We start from the raw sequence: 14,424 nt of genomic DNA, 5'->3' as shown, positions 1-14,424 counted from the left end.
AGAGCTCTGTCCTTCCCTCCATTTCCTGAACATTTCCCTTTTCTTTCTTAGTTCCTCTTGAAGTTCTCTGTTCATCCAAATAGGCTTCTTAGAGCTCCTGCAGTGTTTTCGTCTTTCTGGGATAGTCATTGATTGAGCATGCAATAGCTCTTGTTTGAGTAGCGCCCACCCTTCACATGCTCCCTTCCCTTCAGCATTCTCGTCCATGGTATGACACTCATCATGTCTCTGAGTTTATTAATGTTTGCCCTACGAAAATCCAACATCCGCGTCTGGCTACAAGCTTCCTTGGCTCCCCATCTCAAAAGGAATTCTATGAGGACATGGTCACTTCCCCCTAGGGTCCCCACCTCCTTCACCTCATCCACCAACTCTTGCCTGTTGGTCAGTATTAAGTCCAGTATGGCTGAACCTCTTGTGGGTTCATCTACCATTTGATAAATGATGTGGGTTCATCTACCATTTGATAAATGATACTGAGCTTTAGCTTTTCTAACACTTCTCCCTACATGCATTGGTTATCTTTAAACCGACTAAATAATTCGGTAAGGGGTGTGGAGGTGGGATTAGTCCGTGATGAGGAAGGGTCCGGATTGGACCCTTCCTCACGACAGACAATCGGAGGGACCAATCGGCAGGCGCTTCGCGCCTGCCAATTGGTCCCTCCGATTCCCAGCTCCAGCAACTGTGAGCCGCGCGCAGCGTGGCTCGCAGTTCCTCCCGCCTCTCGCCGCATCAGGCCGCCGACACAGGGAGCCTGCCGAGGGTTCCCTGCCTGGCGGGCTGACGTGGCAAGAGGCGCGAAGCGCCTCTCGCCGCGTCAGCCCGCCCACGCCGAAAGAAGCTCGCCGACGACGATGAAGGAGCCGCAGACCAGCCCGCCGACGACTAATGTAAGGACCTAGCGCCTGCTGCATTCCCCTGCAGCGGGCTTGATTACTAGTATATTTATATTCCTCCTTGATTGTAAGGCCCTACTTCCATTTCCTAAATTAGTTTTTTTTATTACTCAGTTCTTTTGAAAGCTGTTTATGGAGCCACCCTGGTTTCTTTAGGTCCCTCCCAGTTTTCGTTCTCAAGGGAATTGTCTGTGGACTTCTTCCACCAATCTGGATTCAATATGGATTTCTGTGACATTCATCAAATTTATTCTGACATCAACAACAATATGCGGCTCCTTTGTGAGTTGAACACCAAATACCAAAATGAATTTTTCAAATGCCTCATGCACTTTTCTCAGTGGCACCCTGCCTGAAACTCTGTAAAAGAGACAGAATCCTTACACAAAACTCCACCGTAACTGTTGCAAAACATTTAATGTTTCAGTAAGTCCAAAGGAGGTGCCGGAATACTACCGTGTTTCTCCGAAAATAAGACACTGTCATATTTATTTTTCCTCAAGGAGACACACTGCAGCTTATTTTCAGGGGCTTCTTATTTAGAGAAGTCGATGCCATCAACGAAGGATTCTGTGTGGGGCGAAAGAGACCCAAAGACTGTTGCTGGTCAGTGCTGGGGAGCAGCAGCTTTGCAGGTGTCTGTGGTGGGTGAGAACAACCTGGGTGGCCAGCACTGTGGAGGGGCAGAGTGCTGAAACTGGAGGTGCACCAGCCGGCGCCCGCCCCAGACGCAGAGCTCTGTGCCCGCATGTGGGTGCTGGCTGGCGTGCTGGTGCAAGCTCTGCCCCTCCCACCAGGAAAGAAACCCCCCAAAAGGCCAGGGGAAGGAAGTGGGTGCACAGCAGGGTAAGGGGGTAGGGAAAAGTGGGGTGGGGGTGGAAATGTGCCGGGTGTGCTCGGGGCTGGTGCCTGGGAAGATGCTTGGCTTGCTACAGGTGCCCAAGTCTTTCACCAAACATCAGCTGGCATGTTGCTGCTGGTCGTCCCTGGTTACAAAAAATGCCTTCCTCGCCTCTGCTGCTCTGGCTGCTGGGAGCAAGCCAGGATCAGTGCCGCTGCACTGAGGAGGAAGAGGAGGAGGAGGAGGAGGAGGAGGAGGAGGCCCATGCTGTATCCTGCCATGAGGGAGGGAGGGAGGGAGGGAGGGAGGGCGGCTCTTCCCTTTGCCTCCTCTTGGCTGGGCTTTTCCGCCCCCTCCTTTGAAGAGAGGAGAGAGAAACACCCCCAAGTCAGAGTGGATTCCCGGCCCTGCAGCTGGGGGAGAGAAACCCACAATGCTGAGTAAAAAGTCAGCTGCAACTTTACTTCTATGGCGTATATTGTGCAAACACTTCGGAATCCTGCTATAGCTTATGGGAATGTTTGATTTTCGGGGTATGGCTTATATTGCGCAAATGCTTAGAAATCCTGCTATGGCTTATTTTATGGGGAATTTTTTCGGGGAAACACGGTAGCTGTTATAAAATTAGCTCAGAGTAGCTGGGTCGCACAGAAGTCTCAAGTGCACCATTTCTGGCAAAATGGGCCAAGCAGATCAATAGGAGGCTCCCTGTGCGGCCGAGTCCTCCCTCTGGCTCCCTCTCAGTGCTGCCGCAGGACCAGGATTCTAATTTTAATAAAGCGGGTTTACTATTATTAAATTTCTGCTGGAAAGCATGATTGGTAATGAGTACCCCAAAAAAACCCTTATGAAATAACCTGCCATTGCTAAAAATAAGTTATTACGGCTCACTCATTTCCCCAGGTGCATCTCAGCTTTTCTGGCACTGCAGATACTATCTAAGGCATGAGGGAAAGAGGTCAGACTGGCCAGGGATTCTGGTTTGGAAGACATAATCTGGGCATGGAATTGGGTGGGCAGGTAGCTGTGAATTTCCTGCATTCTGCTGGGGTTGGACTAGATGACCCTGGAGGTACCTTCCAACTCTATGATTCTATGTGAGAAAGAGAAGCCAACTCTGCAATCCTGCCAGATAAAAGGTAAAGGTATCCCCTGTGCAAGCACCGAGTCATGTCTGACCCTTGGGGTGAGGCCCTCCAGCGTTTTCATGGCAGACTCAATACGGGGTGGTTTGCCAGTGCCTTCCCCAGTCATTACCGTTTACCCCCCAGCAAGCTGGGTCCTCATTTTACCGACCTCGGAAGGATGGAAGGCTGAGTCGACGTTGAGCCGGCTGCTGGGATGGGCAAAGCTTTCAGACTGCATGACTGCTGCCTTACCACTCTGCACCACAAGAGGCTCTTATTCCTGCCAGCTAAATTATGTTAATTCTGCTTTGAGAGTCTTTCTTTTATGTGCTGCGGAGGAATTTTCTTGTCCCTGTCAAACAAACCAGTGCTGGTCTGGTGCTCCCTGGCACAATTCCAGACTGGCAGTTGTGGGCATCCCTTCTGCATTTCCTCTGGGTGTGACATCACGGTGCACAGAACATGTTGCCTTCCCTTTGATCCTCTTCCTGAAGCTACTGCCAGTTGCCAGGCTGGCACCTTTAGGGTTTAGCCCCTGTCCTTTTGGGCCTCTTTCCCCTATTAGTGGGCAGAGGGGTTCAAAAGTGTCAGAGCTTGCTCTCCATCGAATAAGGGCCAAACCACTTCCTAGCAAGTTGAGTTTGGGTTTCAGCTGTAAAGAATGTCCCTTCAAAGGTCAGAGGCAGATCTGTTGTGACCGGAGCAGGGAGGACAAGGAACTCTGCCTCATCCCCACAATATTTTTAGAAGCTGAAACAATCCCCACCAATGAATTATTTAACTTTGGCGCAAACAGAGTGCTAGACTCAAATCAGGGTACTGATGCCAGACCTCCTGTGGTACTCCTATCTGCTGCCAGCAGAGAAATTGCCACCCCCCACCACCCACAAAAAAGGGCAAGAAGCCAAAAGAAAACATTACATGCCTATGTCACCCCCCAAGTGATGTAGGCACGTGGGTTGTTGCAGATGGCAGACCCTGTCAGAAGTGTCGGGTTTCAGCAGCCATTTAGCATGCTGGAAGCAAGAGAGGGTGATTAGTCAGCAAGCCAGGTGAGAAAGCCAGAGGTTCAATTAAGCAGGCGGACAAGAGCCAAAGAGGATGGTCAAGGATCTGGTCGGGTAGGATTTCAGGCAGGGGTCAGGCAAGGTGAGTGTTGGCTTAAGCGAGCCACAGCTGTTTCACATGGGCTATCAGGTAAAATGTCAGGCTGATCACTAGCAGTTGGTCCTGAGGGGAGGGGGGCTCACTGCTGGACAGAGAGGCTTCTGCTGGTACTTCTGGAGCAGAGGGCTTCTCCCATTCCCTGTGTTAAGCCTCTGCCTGTGCCCCCTGGTTGCTCTCCAGCTCCTCCGAGGAGACCGAAGACTGAGGTTAGAATCATAGAATCATAGAATCATAGAGTTGGAAGGGGCCATAAAGGCCATCTAGTCCAACCCCCTGCTCAACGCAGGATTAGCCCTAAGCAACCTAAAGCATCCAAGAAAAGTGTGTATCCAACCTTTGCTTGAAGACTGCCAGTGAGGGGGAACTCAACACCTCCTTAGGCAGCCTATTCCACTGCTGAACTACTCTGACTGTGAAATTTTTTTTCCTGATATCTAGCCTATATTGTTGTACTTGAAGTTTAAACCCATTACTGCGTGTCCTCTCCTCTGCAGCCAACAGAAACAGCATCCTGCCCTCCTCCAAGTGACAACCTTTCAAATACTTAAAGACGGCTATCATGTCCCCTCTCAACCTCCTTTTCTCCAGGCTGAACATTCCCAAGTCCCTCAACCTATCTTCATAGGGCTTGGTCCCTTGGCCCCAGATCATCCTTGTCGCTCTCCTCTGTACCCTTTCAATTTTATCTACGTCCTTCTTGAAGTGAGGCCTCCAGAACTGCACACAGTACTCCAAGTGTGGTCTGACCAGTGCCGTATACAATGGGACTATGACATCTTGTGATTTTGATGTGATGCCTCTGTTGATACAGCCCAAAATGGCATTTGCCTTTTTTACCGCTGCATCACACTGCCTGCTCATGTTTAGTTTACAATCCACAAGTACCCCAAGGTCTCGTTCACACACAGTGTTACCTAGAAGCGTATCCCCCATCCAGTAGGCATGCTTTTCATTTTTCTGACCCAGATGCAGAACTTTACACTTATCTTTATTAAATTGCATCTTGTTCTCATTTGCCCATTTTTCCATTGTTTTCAGATCTCGTTGAACTCTGTCTCTATCTTCCGGAGTATTTGCCAGTCCTCCCAATTTGGTGTCATCTGCAAACTTGATGAGCAGTCCCTCCACCCCCTCATCTAGATCATTAATAAATATATTAAAAAGTACCGGGCCAAGCACCGAGCCGTGAGGTACCCCACTACTCACCTCTCTCCAGTCTGATGAAACACCATTGACAACAACTCTTTGAGTGCGGTTCTCTAACCAATTCCCTATCCACTTAACTATCTGAAAATCAAGATTGCAGTCCTTCAACTTATCCATCAGAACATCATGGGGAACCTTGTCAAAAGCTTTACTAAAATCCAAGTAAATGACTTCAACCGAATTTCCCTGATCCAGCAAACCTGTTACTTGGTCAAAAATGGAAACCAGGTTGGTCTGGCAGGAACTGTTGGAGACAAATCCATCACCAAATTGTCCTCCAGATGTTTGCAGATCGCTCCCTTTAATATCTGCTCCATTATCTTCCCCACAACAGAGGTCAGTCTCACTGGTCTGTAGTTTCCTGGGTCATCCTTCCTCCCTTTTTTGAAGATCGGAATAACATATGCTCTCTTCCAGTCCTCCGGGACATCTCCAGTCCTTAAAGAGGTTCCGAAGATGATGGACAAGGGCTGTGCAAGCCAGTGATTCACCTCCATTATCTTCCTCTCCCGACGCATTCCTCTTCCCTTGACAGCAAGATTGAAGAGAATACCATTTGTGCCCCCATTTGCTTGAGCTTCCTCCCCAGATCTTGATAGTCTTGACTATTAAGGTTGACTCATGACACTGGGGATGTCAGGGGGGTGATGCTCTGTATTTTAGGTGAAACTCTACGGTTCTATCAAAAAACCAGAGCATGGCCCCCCAATGTGCCTGTGTCACTTCTGAGAAAATAGGGACATCTTGCTTATTTCTGACTCGTTCCCTCCCTGCTTCCGGTAAGTTCACCTCCGTCCCCTGCCAGCTGATCCAATGGATGGACCAGAAAACACAAAATTGGGGAGACTCAGACTACAGTGCCCACCCTGCCGTGGAAACTCACTATGGCACTTTGGACCAGCCTGAACTCTCAGCCTAACTTATCTTACAATTTTGTTGTGAAGCTAAAATATAGGAGACAAGAACGATTTAAGCTACTTTTAGTCCCCACTGGGGAGAAAAGTAGAATATAAATTATGTTAAAAAGTTTGAAAGCTAAAAAATAACTTGGTAGTGTTAATTTACCTGCCTGTGAAAGAAGAATGTTTCCCAGCACATTTCTTCACTGTGAGAAGAAGCATGGTAATTGTCCAAAGAACCCCCAGGATTCCTGAAAAACACTGATACAGGAACCAACAACATTGCCGTGTGGATAAGATGTCAACTCATACTCCTGTAGCAATTACTAAATTGTACCATCCCATCCTTAACAGGCAAAATCTAAACAAAGTCAGAATTATCAGCAACAACTGCTAAAATAAAGTTTTTCTTTGTACACATGATAGGTGTACACTACTCACTATTTGCATGAAAACCTATAAAACTAAAGCTACTATATGAATCTGATCATTCTGAGGGGAGGGAAGAAAAATCACATTAAGAATAACATTCCAGTTGTTTAATGAGATTAGTATTTAAATTGCATTTTTGACAGAAAGTTGAATATTAGTTTAATAGATTCTACACTGAATTTTCCTGCATGGCTTAATTTGTGATGGCTTAATTTTCTTTTAACAAGAATTTAAAAGAAGTGTTTTACTTGCAGTTGTAAATTAAAAATAAATTATAAGGCTGTCAAAAGAAACATGCTTCTACCATAATAGAAGGAAAATGTGGAAATCATACAACCTTCATTTTAGAGCCAACTGTGCTAGGAACAGCGGAATCTAACTGTAATTAATAAATAAAATAAATAAAGCTGTGGCACCAACAATGGGTACTGCATTCCATAACTGACAGAAAGCACATGTTTTTGCTATCTATTCCCATCCCAATTGCACAAGCAAAGAGCCCCATTCCACAGAATGAGTGGTTAAATGGTTTATTTTGAAAAATGAGTCACCTCCCTAAATGGAATCTCCCCGACCCTTTAATTGGCAACATTCATTTCCTTTTAAAGTTACGCATGGAACTCTTGCTGAACTTTGAGGGATCCAGACTGTACCTAGGAACTGATCCTGTGCTGTGGGACAGCGGTCCCCAACCTTCATCTGGTCGGGGACCGCCTCCGGGGGTGGGGGAGAGCCAGCGGCCCGGCTGCCGCAGTTGCTCAAAAACGCGCACGCGCGGAACTGCCACGCATGCGCGTTTTGGCCACCGGGTGGCGCTAACACGCATGCGCGGAGTTGCCGCGCATGCGCGTTTTGGCCACCAGGGGGCGCAAACGCACATGCGCGGCAGTTCCGCGCATGCACGTTAGCGTCGCTGCCGCGCAGGCTGCCGCACCAGCTGCCGTGCCGGCCTCTTTCCCCCCCTCTCGCTGCAGAGGGGGAGGCAGGCGCGGCCGTTGGCGGCCCAGTTCGATGGCCTTTGCGTCCCGGTATCGGGCCGCGGACCGGGAGTTGGGGACCCCTGCTGTGGGAAACAGACATGGAGCTGGAAGGCACCCAAGAGTCACCTAGTCCAACCCCTGGCACAACGCAGGGAATTCACAGCTACCCCCTTCCCCACTCCCTCAATGATTTTTAATTTTGTCCCCTCAGAATTGATAGTCAGTTCCCCCACTTTTATTTACTGGATGCTTTTTGACACACAGAGATTTTGAAAGCCGTTTATGAGATAGCCCTGGCAAATTAAAGTACCACTCTCTTGTGCTTGTCATTAGGGAGGCACATGCAACACTCCATGCTGAGAAATAGCATTAATTTTACTGAAATTCCATGAAACTGGTCTTCCATAAACATTGGAGGAAGGGGGAGGGAACAAAAATGCAGGCTTTTAGTTCTTGGCTCCTAAAGGAAAATTGCTACATCCTACAGTAAAATGAGTACCCAGCTTGCTGGGGGGTAAACGGTAATGACTGGGGAAGGCACTGGCAAACCACCCCGTATTGAGTCTGCCATGAAAACGCTGGAGGGCGTCACCCCACGGGTCAGACATGACCTGGTACTTGCACAGGAGATACCTTTACCTTGTTACAGTAAAAGAGGCCAGCAACAAAGTCTGCAGCAACAGATGAAGTCCTCTGCATAAGGACTGTGAACTTTAAAGGTGGACGAACACAGCCAAGGAAGGGCAACAGCCTTTTCAGAAGTTAATGTTTTAAAAATGATTTTTAAGAATATGTTGAATTTCAATGAGGTTAGCTGCCCCGAAACCACAGTTGGAGAGGGGTGTCCTAATAAACTCAGAAATGAATTAATGTCTGTTTTGTTCAGTTACTTCCAGAGCAAAGCTGTTTCCTTAAGTAACTTTGTATGAACCATGCTTCTAGTACTTTACTTTGATTTTCAGCAAAAGAAAGTCAAGCATGGATGCCTAAAGTCAGCCGGGGGATTGGAAACTTCACCAAATATATGCTCAACATTCTCTGACCACAATACAAACTGCTTGTTCTCACAGCAGCAAATCCCATGTATTGCTTGAACTTCAAATTGGATGACATTTGAGTCCAGTGGTGCTAGTTTTATTCTGCTTATAGGCTTTCATGTGAATGCACATGAAAAGTTTATACCCAGAATAAACTTCATTGGTCTTAAACATGCCACTGGATTCAAACTTTGTCCAGCTGCTTCAGACCAGCAACTAACCAACTGAACCCTGCACCTGTGCAGCAGCTGTTTTCACCAGCTTTCCAGCTTAGTATATTGTTTCATATGCTACAGGATCATGGCTATGACAGGCCTTGGCAAGTAAACCGCATTCACGAGTAAATTGCATTCATAAAAAATCTGCTGCAGCTTGTGGCAGTTTTACACCTGAACAGGCAACATAAAAAACATATTACAGCCCTCTCCGACTACCTTGTGTTAGGCTTTTAAAATGGCCTAATTCTTGAGCATAGTTCGACACTTAGACAATTGGAGGGTATGGCAGATATAGTGATGGGAGGAAGTTGGGCAAAAGAAGGAACGTGAGATATCTTTTCTCAAATGGTTCATACACTTGGAGATTCCAAGGACACACAACACCCAACCCATCCCTAGGATGCAGGAACAGAAGCTAGGGGTGTTAACTGAACACTGACACTGATGTTGTGCAATGCTAAGTGAATTAACAACAAAGCCTCCTTTCTACAAGCACATTTTGCAAAACTGGAGGAGACCTGGCATCTGTGATTGACAGGGAGGGTGAAATGGTTGCCCTGAAAGAGCTCCCCCCACCCCAGTTTCTCAATCCACCATCATTCACAGACTCCAGGTCGGAAGGGTGGTAATACTGACTCCCAGGCACTGAATGTGTTGTCCTTGGATGGGATTCAGCTGAGAGCTCAGCCATCTGATTTGTGTACTGATCACCCTCTGCACCTCCAGATGCCCTGTCAAGCATTGTAGAGGTGGTGGCTGCCTGGACTCTGCAGTCCCCAGACACTGGGGGATTTCAGTGTCCATACAGAGCTGTTGTCCTCTGGCAATGGAATGGACTTAGTGATATTCATGGCGATGCTAGGGCTCTCACAGGTTGTTGCTGGCCCCACCCATAGGCAGCCCATACCATGGACTGATACAGGTCTGGAAGTAGATTTTTCAGTGATTAATGCCATTTCATGGTCAGACCATTATGCTCTTAAGCCCGGCTTTGTATAGCACCACCTCCCTGTGTGAGCGATGGGCTAATTTGGGCCCACCCACAAAGATTTATGGATCCGGATGGATTCCTGAATGCTCTGTAGGACCCATTGCCTCCCTCCCTCCCTCCTCCCTTCCCCCCCCCCCACATAGGAAAGGTGCCTCTCTTCCATATGCTCTACATGTTGTTCCCACTCAATAGCACCCCTTCATTTCATGCTCACTTACCTCTGTAGGACCTGTTGTCTCCTGGTGACTCACTGGACAGGCCAGTCAACGACTGGCATAGCAGGATGGTGACAGCCATCAATGAGATCACTCCCTGACATTCTCTTTGTCCCCACCTCAAACAAGCCCCCAGCATACAGAGAAGCTATGTGAGAGGAAACTGAGATGACTAGAATGAGTTGTGAGGAAAACTCATAACGACACTTCAAAAACATCTTATAGGACAGTGGTCCCCAACCTTTTTATCACCGGGGACCGGTTAATGCTTGACAATTTTACTGAGGCTTGTGGGGGGGGGGGGTAGTCTTTTGCCGAGGGACGTCACCACTGCCACCTGAGCTCCCTGCACCATCGATTCTGGGAATTGAGTGTGTTGGTTTAGGGTGGGAGTCGGTTAGAGTACCAATCAACCACTGCCCCTCCAGATTCCCTGCCAGGCCTGCTGGAGGCGGTGGCTGCTTGGATGTTGCAGTACACAAAACTTTTGTTTTCGGGGACTTCAACGTTCACACGGATGCGCTGACTTCATAACTTGGCCTGGACCTAGTGTTGTCCATGGTGACACAAGGGTTCTCGCAATTTGTTCCTGTTCCCACCCATCAGCCTCATCACACTCTCAATTTGATCTTTGGTGTAGGCGTAGCGATAGATCCAGTGGTGAATAACATTGTTCCATAGTCAGACCACCATGCCCTGAAGGCTTGACTGAGGATGCCACCCCCTCCCTGTTTGGGTGATGGATGTATTTTGGTTCACCCATGGAGACTTGTGGATTTCGAGAGATTCCTGAATGCTCTGCGAGACACGATGCCCTCTGGCATCTCGTTAATGGCCTTGGTAGAGGACTGGCAGTCCTGCCTTTTGGCCGCTATTGTTAAAATTGCTCCCAGGGGTCCTCTCCGCCTTCATCTCAAAGAGGCTCCATGGTATACCCAGGAGCTTCGGGAAAGGAAGAAGGAAGAGAGACAGCTAGACCGGGTGTAGAAGAAGTCTTGCTACGAGACTACAAGGACATCTCATTGCACACTTATGAAGGCGTATGAAAATGCAGTGAAAGTGGAAAAACGAGAATTCTATGCCCCAGAAATCACATCTGCAAGCTCTCGCATGGCACAATTATTTAAAATAATTGGGTCTCTTACCACCCTTGAGGAAGGATGTCAAACGATAAGGGGATTGGATTTCACAGAATCATAGTATCATAGAGTTGGAAGGGGCCATACAGTCCCACTAGTCCAACCCCCTGCTCAACGCAGGATCAGCCCAAATCATCCTAAAGCATCCAAGAAAAGTGTGTATCCAACCTTTGCTTGAAGAATGCCAGTGAGGGGGAGCTCACCACCTCCCTAGGCAGCCTATATTGTTGTACTTGTAGTTTAAATCCATTATTCAATTTTATATATTTTAAATTTTGTACTGGCTCCCTGATTTTGCAATTTTTTACTGTTAAATGTTTTTTCTCGCTATCTGTTTTATCTGGCCACAGTGCTGTAACAAATACATTTGATTTGATTTGAATCCATTATTGTGTGTCCTATCCTCTGCAGCCAACGGAAAAAGCATTCCCAAGTCCCTCAAGCTATCTTCATAGGGCTTGGTCCCTTGGCCCCAGATCATCCTCGTCGATCTCCTCTGTACCCTTTCAATTTTATCTACATCCTTCTTGAAGTGAGGCCTTCAGAACTGCACACAGTACTCCAGGTGTGGTCTGACCAGTGCCATATACAATGGGACTATGACATCTTGTGATTTTGATGTGATGCCCCTGTTGATACAGCCCAAAATGGCATTTGCCTTTTTTTACCACTGCATCACACTGCCTGCTCATGTTTAGTGTACAATCCACAAGTACCCCAAGGCGTCGTTCACACACAGTGTTACCTAGAAACGTATCCCCCATCCAGTAGGCATGCTTTTCATTTTTCTGACCCAGATGCAGAACTTTACACTTATCTTTATTAAATTGCATCTTGTTCTCATTTGCCCATTTTTCCATTGTGTTCAGATCTCGTTGAACTCTGTCTCTATCTTCTGGAGTATTTGCCAGTCCTCCCAATTTGGTGTCATCTGCAAACTTAATGACCATTCCCTCCACCCCCTCATCTAGATCATTAATAAATATGTTTAAAAGTACTGGACCGAGCCCCGAGCCCTGAGGTACCCCGCTACTCACCTCTCTCCAGTCTGATGAAACACCATTGACAACAACTCTTTGAGTGCAGTTCTCCAACCAACTCCCTATCTACCTAACTATCTGAAAATCCAGATTGCATTCCTTCAATTTATCTATCAGAACACCATAGGGAACCTTATCAAAAGCTTTACTAAAATCCAAGTCAACGACATCAACCGAATTTCCACGATCCAGCAAACTTGTTACTTGGTCAAAAAAGGAAACCAGGTTGGTCTGACAGGACCTGTTGGAGACAAATCCATGCTGACTTCCTTGGAAAAATGAATAGTATGCTGTCCACAGACTCATTTTAAACTATTTTAAGGCAAATAAGGAAATAATTACTGAAATTAAAGTTTCACTCACAAAACAATACTTGCAAATTACAATGAGGAATGCAAACGAGAAACATTTCCAAAATTTAATCTATAGCTCTTTTATGGAATATATCAAGTAATGGGGTAATCTCATGTGCATAACATAAAATACCACTGAAATTAGTCTCTGCTCATTCTGTAATTTTTTTTTTTTGTAATAGCTTACCTGTTCCTTGACCGATGCCAAAATGGCAGAGGTGGTCTCTGTTTCAGATCCATTTCCACTGGATGTGTTCAGCACTGGGCTAAGAGAACTTGTATTGTCTGAAGATGACGGCTGATCTGGAACAGGCATAGCTCCTGCACGAAGGAAAGCATGAACAGTCATACACGCAGCTTTTAACAAGAGTTCAATGTGCATAAAAATAGCTGACCTAACTTTGTTTTTGAATTCTGTATCTGGCTGAACTGTAGCCACTTATAGATAAGTTATAAATGTTTTGGGAACCTCCAGATTAGACTAGAGTCACAGGGACCCATTGTGGGAATGTGCCACCAAAGCCCTGTGCCAGCCAATGTGTCTGCGGGCAAAATTCATAGTACTGTCAATGGCTGCTGAAGCCCTCCCTCACCCAGGTCTCCCTGCTGGTGGGCAAACTGATCCTCATGTAAGCCCTGGAGTCCTCACCAGAGGAAGAGTCAAGGTATGCTGTGGGAATAACAGCACCGTATTCATCCAAGAGCAGTTGTGGGCTTGTGTGATCTCCTTTGAGTCTGGGTACAATAGTTTTTAAGCACAGAAATTTTGGGGCCAGAGGCCACATGAAAACTGATGCCCAGATTTAACCTTTGTTGCTTTTAAAGGTCCCACTGGACTTAAAATGGCTGCTTTGAAAGATTATAGTATCCCCATTGAAGCCCCTACCTTCCCCAACCCCCTCCTTCCTCAGCCTCCACTCCCCACCCAACCCCTCAAACCCCAGATATTTCTCAACCAGGAGCTAAGAAACCTCCGGCACAGACAATACTAATCTCCAGATATTTATTTAAAATATAGGAAGCATGAACTAGGGCACCCTTTCTCAACTTTTTTATCATTGAGAAACTCCTGAAACATTCTGCAGGCTTCGAGAAACCTCCGAAGTGGTGTGATGGTGCAGAATATAGTGGGGGAGCAGAGTCTAGCTGTGGACAGGCCCACCTGGAGCCTTTCCCCTTCCCACTCCCTCCAGGCCCATTGGGAGGGGGGTCAACATGACCACATATGGTCATATCACAAACACATCTGTAACAGCGGGAGCTATGATATAATATTTCGCTAAGGGCTAGGTGGACAGAGTGGGCATGGCCTGTCAGACAGGTCACACTGATGCAGGACTTTGGCCCAATTATTGACGACCCGGCGGCTTGATAAAGATACCCGGCTGGATTTATTGCAGCTGTGGAATGCAACTGAAGTCGGGGGGTGCAGTGGAAATGCTACCGTTCACCCCCCTCGCCCTCCCCCCCTCCTCACCTGCTCCTTATTCCTCGCGTCTGCAAGCTTACCCTCCTCCCTCTGGGGAGCTGCCCTTAGGCTTGTTCCCCAATTAAGTCCACAGAGGGAGACAAAAGAAGAAGTCCCTACCAGCGTGGGAATCGTGGGCGAGGCCGCAGCAACTGAAAATCGCTCTTGCACGGCAAGGGGCTGGAGAGAGACCGCGGAGCAGCGTCTAGGGTTTGGGCAGCCATTTGCTTGGCAAGTGCGTGGAATTGGCACCCCAAACTTAAGAAATCGAGCTGCGGAGGAAGATCTCCCAGCGTATTCCCTGCTGGCCCTGCCGCTGGGTAGGGCGTTCGGGGGGCCTTTGTTCTATTGTGAGCTGCCGGTCTGGGAGGCTTTCGGAGCTGTGCTACCACTTTAAGCTGCAAACCAGCAT

The 14,424-nt window shown here is 47.5% G+C and overlaps 1 protein-coding gene across 13 annotated transcripts in view; it reads right to left on the bottom strand.

The window, feature by feature from the left end:
• CTNND2 (catenin delta 2) overlaps nucleotides 1–14,424 on the bottom strand; it is a 671,801-nt gene that overhangs the window by 571,354 nt on the left and 86,023 nt on the right. For all 13 annotated transcript variants that reach the window (XM_077353364.1, XM_077353370.1, XM_077353371.1 and 10 more), the window contains exon 2: nucleotides 12,732–12,865. In XM_077353364.1, the coding sequence (XP_077209479.1) occupies nucleotides 12,732–12,865 (134 nt within the window). The remainder of the gene's footprint in view (nucleotides 1–12,731; nucleotides 12,866–14,424) is intronic.

This window comes from Paroedura picta, chromosome 9 (assembly GCF_049243985.1).
Source record: "Paroedura picta isolate Pp20150507F chromosome 9, Ppicta_v3.0, whole genome shotgun sequence".
NCBI lineage: Eukaryota > Metazoa > Chordata > Lepidosauria > Squamata > Gekkonidae > Paroedura > Paroedura picta.
The sequence above is the reverse complement of the archived record's forward strand: the minus strand, read 5'-3'. Positions and strand labels throughout refer to the sequence as shown.